This window comes from Seriola dumerili, unplaced genomic scaffold, assembly GCF_002260705.1.
Source record: "Seriola dumerili isolate Sdu_G_001 unplaced genomic scaffold, Sdu_1.0 BDQW01000110.1, whole genome shotgun sequence".
In the NCBI taxonomy this organism is placed as follows: domain Eukaryota; kingdom Metazoa; phylum Chordata; class Actinopteri; order Carangiformes; family Carangidae; genus Seriola; species Seriola dumerili.
Window position 1 is genome coordinate 3,211,464 of NW_019174365.1, and position 7,367 is coordinate 3,218,830.

The following is a 7,367-nucleotide window of genomic DNA, read 5'->3' on the forward strand; positions in this document are numbered from 1 at the left end:
AAACAATCTAATTATCTTTAAGGCATTTATGCAAATTACAGAAACGGTATTGAAGTAGATTTTTTCTGTTTTGTGTAACACTAATGCAACATAGATTAACACAAAAGAATCAGTGACAAACATCCCATAAATCTCCAACATGAACCTAACATCAAAACCTCTTGACTCAAATCACCTTCAGTTTAAAGCTGCAACCCACGAAGGCAAACAAGGGGGCTGCCGATGCCCTATCTAATAGTAGTCCTTGCTTACCAGGAGTAACAGATTGTCGCCGTAGCACAATAGTGTAGTCAAAAGCAACAATTTAGATGTCAGAGTTGTGTGTAAAAACAGTATAATAGCCAAGAAAAGAACCAAAGCTGTACGAGATTTTGCCTGTTTTCATTTGTCTTCCCGGTCCGTATGCATGCAACTGCCTGAGAGAAAAGATACAGGCAGTCTGCTTGTCAGTGTTTCCTTTTACAGTTGTACGCACTGTAAATTTGAAAAGTGTGATTCACAGCAGCAGAAAATTACAGGCCTTTTCATCTCAACAAATCTTGGGAGAGAACTTATTGTCCAAACCAGGAGGCTGATAAGAGGAGGAGAAAACAAATTTGCATTTAAACAGCTTGTTCTCTAAAGGACTCCACAGAAATGATTTCTGGTAACGAGAAACCAAGCTCCAAGAAATTCTTCTGTACCTAAAGGTGCTACATTTAGAGCAACCATATATTATTGTTACATTAATTGTGAGTATATTGATCGGTATAATTAGCATAAACAACCGGGACTGTATTGAGGATGATTGGTGTCTATCTTTCTAATAGCATTGATATTATTAGTGCTGATGTTGATCAAAATTAGTGGCCATACTTTCCCTGAACCCCATTTGCAACATCCCATTATTATTTGTCTCCCCTTGAGCTAGAAGAGTGCTGCCCTCTTCTTCTTTTATGCTATACAGAAATCCATCAGATTTCCAACAAAATCTGACCTGGTTGAGACGTTTTAATTATAGAATATATTGTAAATATTTAATGGATAGATACAGGCTGAGACTGATACCAGCCCAAACATGGACTAATCCATTGTATGTGCAGTAAAGCTGCAAACAAGCGAAGAAGATGTCTTTGGAAAAATGTCTTCCAAAACGGCAGCATCCTAAGATTATTTTGTTGATAACATTTTATTAATGCTTCTTGTTTTCATATTTTAACTCACTTTCAACACTTCAAAGGATGTTAGTCCATCTCTCACTAATTCCTGTCTTCCCAGGCCAACTTACTCCTACTGAAGATATACATTTTTAAAGAGTTTCAAAAAAGATCAATAATTTCCTAAACTAACTGGGCACATTAGGCTTAAGCAAACATTCATCAAATAGGAGCACATTGTGCATTTGCTTGGGACTATTTTCAGCTGTAGATTGATACACAAATGTTGCACCTGCCATCATCAGGGTAGTGTAAGTGGGACTGATTTAAAACAAACTATGGTGCCCATATTTATGGTAAGAAAGGAACATGTCACCCAGTGTGACAGTGTGTCTCCTTGATATGTTTTTAATGGTGTTTGGAAGACAGCGGAGCTCTGTAGCACAGAGGGATAAGCCATATCACGCTTCAGCTACACAGACAGCAGTTGCTCATTTTAGTCTTTTCATGGGATTTGTGTAAAGAGTTCGGTCTAGACCGCAGGGGGCAGAGGCCGACTGAAAAGTGCCCTGAGATAACTCCTGTTGTGATTTGGTGCTATATGAATGAAAAACTGACTTTAATTGACAGTAAGAAAAACACTGAACATACTCACCAGCCTCATCCTTTAACCCATCTTCACGCACTGATCATTTGCAGTGAAAAATGCTACACAGAAGCTGTGATTTGTTCACAATAATTTTACTAATGTCTCAAAATTAAATGTACTGATTCACTAATGGTATGCTAAACATATAACCTTTCAGGAAATAGTCAGTGTTTCGATCAGTTAGCAGAAGCAACACTGATGTAAGACGAAGAGATGATAAATGTCTCTATGATGATGATTTATTTAATTTTCCCAACGCTGAACTATCTACTAAGCTTTTCTTTCTGACTGTTTATAGGCTGTTTGACTCCTGCTAGCAAGAATGCATTTGATCTAAACAGGTGAAGTGTATCCCTGAAGACATGGATTTGTCTGTGCGTGTTTCTTAATCCACTGTGTGACAAGCATATTTAGTTAGGGATTCATCTGTTGTTAACATTTTGTTCCACCTCCGGTTGAGATCAAGGACCTGCGAGGGCTTACGTGAGTAAACTGAAATAAATGTCACTTTGTGGTGGAACCACTTCAAGTCAGTGGTGCATTATTTTCTTTGAAGTATTGGGGAAAGGGTAAAGAGAGACCATGAAGAAACGCACATGGTCTGCAACAGCATTTAGGTGACACTTAGCTAGTACTGAGGAGCCCAAGAAAACATCCCCCAACAATTACTCCCACGACTGTGCATCTTGTTGACACTATGCATGATGGATCCATGGATTCATGTTGTTTATGCCAAATTTCTAAACAAGGTTTTGTCAGGCAATTTTACTCCCTGGTTTGTGGCCAAGAGCCTGGCTCTTGGGGTGGCAATTGGGGTTAGTAGGCCAGTCCATCACTTTGGCCCAGGCTAAAATATATCAACAACTAACAGAATGAATCCTAATCCCTTTGGTGACCCTCTGACTTTTCCTCTGAGGTTTTGAGGAGTGTTTTAGAGTGAATTGTAATAACTTTGGTGATGCTTAAACTCTTCATCTAGCGGCACCATCAGGTCAAAACTTCACTTTACCCAACCATTTGGTTTAGGTGAAAATACATGTAAAACCTGCAGCATTCTCATCAGACTCAGTTGGGTTTAGTGCTAATTAGCAAATGTTAGCATGTCGCCAAGCTAATGTTAGCATTTAACTTAAAGTAGCGATGTGCCTAAGTACAGTCTCACAAAGATGCTAGCATGGCTGACGTCTCTTAGCCTTGTTTTTTTGTTAGCTGACGTGTGTATAACACGACATGACCTGTCTGTCTCAATGACTGCTGAGTTTGAATTTAGAAGATGCACATTTGGTCAAATCTTAAGACGTCACTTGTGTCTAAGATGCTAGAGTTGATGCACTAACACTAACTGACCTCTCAGCTTTACCCTGGTGCTTTATGCATCTATTTCATTCACATGTCAGACACTTACATAGACGCAAGCTGTTTGCTTAAAAAAGTGTTATACCTATTGAAGTGAGTCACTGAGTGTGCATGTATCCCCTGAAGAGGACTAGAAGTACTAATTCCTGCCTGTGCTCATCATGATTCGGTCATGACTCTGTGTTTCATACTCTCTCACTCTCATTTCATTCCTCATCTCCCTCTTAGCATCCTGTGTGACACAAAAAGCCCTTAACACATCCTCTGCGCAACTTAAAAAGCAGCTCTGCTGAAGAATACTGATTTTGATGGATTACATGGCTGCGAGCTGGTATACAAAAGGATTATGAATAGGAGGTAAATGAAGCACTTGGTGATACAGATTCATTTGAAGTGCTATTTGGGTTTTCTTATTAAGTGGGTATCTTGGAGATTGGGCTCTTCTTTGGCTGACGTGTTTCGATATTCACATTTTACGCCTTTTGTTCGAGATGAGTGTCCCAGTCACTCTTTCCATCTGATGGAATGAACTGCAAGATGAAATTAGTGGACTGATTCAGTCAAACAGCATGTCAAAAAAGCAGTCGTGAACATGAGTCTGTTTGAGATCTTTTTATTCCAGATCACCCGAGGCGCCGTCACAGGAGCTTCTTTTGGTAAGAAGGCCGCCTATTGAAGACTCATTTGAAGTTCGCCCACAGTGTTACATTACTGCCATTCTTTTGTGACTTCAGATGGGATTATTGATCTCATTATGCAGAAGAATCAGTAGTTGATTGTGAAATCATCTATCACTGTCTTGCTCATAGAGAAGCCTCATAAACACCAAAACATCACACTGTAGCCTATGCTTGTATGTACTAATCTATTTGACAATGTTTGAATGCAACAGTTATAATGAGGGTGTGTGTGGCAGATGTGTGTGTGATGTGCCTGTTTATGGACACACCTGCATTTGAGACATAGAATATAATATTTGTTACATTGACAGCACAGTAATTTCTATTTCCAAAGGAGTAATACATGACAGATGTGCAACAGTGACTAAGTAGTGAACTTATTAATGAAATTACTGCATTATCCATGTAATGTTCTAATAGGGATATGGGTTGTCTTATTTGGTCAGTATCTTGAAATGTAATTGTTGGATTGGTCACGTTCTTTAAAAACGTCTTCATCTGGTCCCTCTGGGTCTCACTGGAAACAAGGCTTGTTAACTCACTCTATTTTTAGTTTGCAATGTTATTTTACGTTTTTTAATTTAATGGAACAAAAGCTTTAAAAAAAAGAAAAAAAAAAGAAAAAAAGAGAGTAATGACAGCATCAGCTGTGACGTTCACATGAGGAAAGGCAGAGACTTTCGCTAAGCGGGCGCAGCTCTGACGCGTTTTTCTGCAGCGCGTCTGGCGCACAGGATATAAAACCCAGCGCACTCCAAGCGCCCAGAAGAGCAGAAGAGACGCCTAAGGACAGCGTACAATTCTCCCCCTGACTTATTGGGAATTGTAAGTATTTTGCGATTTCATTTACAAAAATATTGACATAAAATTATAAACTTGCTTTAAGTCTCTCTACCTGATTGGTGATGTTGGGCAAAACAGCTGCAAAAGTCTGGTGATTAGTGGAGCTCTACCACTATAATAATGTCTGCATATTTTTACTCAGACCAACTAGAAATTAATTCATCAAAGCTTAACAATGATAAGTCTTAGCTCAGTAAATGGTAATAATTCATTTAAAAACTGAAAGTGGAAATTTAAAGCACAGTGAAACAAATGCGAGTTAGACCAACAGTTTTCACATTGCTCTGCCAGATGCAGCCTAACTTGGTGAGCTGGCTGGGGACTCTGGGGTTCCTGCTGTGGGCGCTGCTCTGCTTGGGCGCCCTGACGGAGGGATACCCGGTGAAACCGGAGAACCCCGGGGAGGACGCCCCGGCGGAGGAACTGGCCAAATACTACTCAGCACTGAGACACTACATCAACCTCATCACAAGACAGAGGTAGGTGGACTTATTACACCTCCCTGTGAGAACAACAAAGCAAAGAACTCAACAGAACAGAATGAGTGTGCACTTAAAAGTTAATTTGAGTTCAGGTTTAATTTGATTTGAAGACTTGACTACTTCGCAATAATTTTCATCCTCAAATAATTGAATTGATGATTATAGTTGTCCATCGGCCACAGTGTTGTATTCCAATCTGCTTTATTTTTCTGTGTTTAAAACTTGTGCATATAATGAGATGGTAGTTTACAGAAGAAAAAAAATGCTTGTAACTTCACTGGTGCTTCAGTATATTCTTCTATTTTACACCATTTTCTGCTAAATTCCTTAACACTGTGCCATTTCCAAGTTGTAATAAACAGGAATTAAGTATTTAAGTTTTGGCAGACTGTTTATCCTCTTGGCTGGAATGTCAGGGGTTCCCCAGAAAAAATGTGTATTTCATGTATTTCATGTCTTTGTTATGGTCATACCTTAGTTAGGCTGCCTGACAATACAGCAACAAAATGGGGAGTATATCCATTAGGCCACTTGTTGGAGTTGCAAGTCTGACTCTTTCAGGTCTGCACCTCCTAAATCTTTCCCTCTCACTAGTTACAGAGCAGGACACACCTGCTGGCCAGTTACCACCTGTAAAAAAAAAAAAAAAAAAAAAAAAAAAAAAAACCTGAGGAGACACGACTGCCACAGCCAGCATGCCGTGTCAAATCACCCACAGTTTTCAGCTTTCTTCTGAATGTCAGGGGCATGGATGCCACTGCAGGCATTTAGCCGCCCCAGGGGGACAAGCACGCCGGCACAGCTTATCATCTGAGGGACAGAAAAGGAAATATGACCACCTGCGATGCAACTCCTGACTGCGCCTGCTGAGTCTCGGCCTGACGGTGTTCAGTATTCACTGAGCTTGTAATTGGACATATGACACAAGGATATACAGAGTAACAGAATCAGTTTTTTATTTTCCTGTGACCGCTCAAGTCAAGTTCTTCTTTTTTTTTTCTTTGATCTTTTTTCGTTTGACAACCGAAAGGTTGTGCTTCACCTCAGATTGACAAATAATAACCCCTCTGCCTGTTTGTCTCTCTATGTGTCTCAGGTATGGGAAGAGGTCCAGCCCTGAGATTCTGGACACGCTGGTCTCAGAGCTGCTGTTGAAGGAAAGCACAGACACACTTCCACAGTCAAGGTATGTGCGTCTGTTGCGTGTTTGCTGGGAGAGTTTGAGAACAACTTTTCCAGTTTCACAGGAAGCTGACCCTGGACATTTCCTCCTCTCTCTCCAGATATGACCCGTCATTGTGGTGATGCTGCCATCAGTGTTGGCTTCACACTTCACTGCCGCCCCGCCGCTGCTGACATTCTGACCTCTACACATCTGTCACTTCACACTCTCCTACACCAAGACACCACCCTGCCTCTGCCCCCTTTTACCACCATGAGCTGCCACTTATATTCAACCCCTCCTCCGTAACCATCAGCTACTGTCAAAACTGCTTACAGTATGTGCCATAAAAATTGTAAATAGTTTATTCAGAGTTATCATCTGTGAAACCTTAATGTAAAGTGGGGGAGGGGCATGTTGATTGTATTGTATAATTGTGCTATTAAAGAATAATTGTTTGAAGGAATGGATTTCTTGGCATCTACTTGATAGTAGACATCTCAAACACTGTTTGCATGACGTCTTCCCTCATGATGAGATCAAGTTTGGACTTGCTGTGCCACACCTCGCCCTCCCTGCTGAAACCAGCTAATGTAGCTCTATGAGACTGGATAATGGGACAAGTGCAGGAGAAGCACATTTAAACTGGGTCTAACAAGCATGGATGGGCCAGTAAAAGCCTATACGGTCAGAAAACATCAGTCAATTTGAAGCTGCCAATTGGGTAGCTAATGGCGCTCTCTTGTGGCCATAAGGATAAGTACCTACTCTGAAAGTAAATGAGGGGAGAAAGGACATTTTCAGGAGCATTATTGCAATTACTCGAGTGGTTAGTCTACCGCAACCTGACATCAAATCAGCCCACAGAGCACAAATCAAGCAGTTAGGAGACACTGCAGACATGTAGTCTCCAGTGGAAACGAGATAGCCCTACCCCAAAGAAGGAAGAAACGTTCACATGTTTTACTTCTACTCATGAAGTGGTTGGACATCTTACCATCAGTGTGGAACCAGTTACTACAAAACAGTAACACATGGCCATTGCATTACACTGAACCA

The 7,367-nt window shown here is 40.7% G+C and overlaps 1 protein-coding gene across 1 annotated transcript; it reads left to right on the forward strand.

Moving 5' to 3' along the window:
• Nucleotides 1–4,602: 4,602 nt before the first annotated feature.
• Nucleotides 4,603–6,742, forward strand: npy (neuropeptide Y). The gene is made up of 4 exons (XM_022747187.1): nucleotides 4,603–4,646; nucleotides 4,956–5,143; nucleotides 6,243–6,332; nucleotides 6,430–6,742. The coding sequence occupies exons 2-4, from the start codon at nucleotides 4,956–4,958 to the stop codon at nucleotides 6,449–6,451; spliced, it is 300 nt and encodes a 99-aa protein (XP_022602908.1). The 5' UTR covers nucleotides 4,603–4,646; the 3' UTR covers nucleotides 6,452–6,742.
• Nucleotides 6,743–7,367: the final 625 nt, after the last annotated feature.

What these genes read in the sequence shown, in the direction of transcription:
- npy (XM_022747187.1), top strand. Translation starts at nt 4,956, where the DNA reads ATGCAGCCTAACTTGGTGAGCTGGCTGGGGACTCTGGGGTTCCTGCTG. An exon ending in AACCTCATCACAAGACAGAG is followed by an intron (nt 5,144 to 6,242) that starts GTAGGTGGACTT and finishes TATGTGTCTCAG; the next exon opens with GTATGGGAAGAGGTCCAGCC. An exon ending in GACACACTTCCACAGTCAAG is followed by an intron (nt 6,333 to 6,429) that starts GTATGTGCGTCT and finishes CTCTCTCTCCAG; the next exon opens with ATATGACCCGTCATTGTGGT.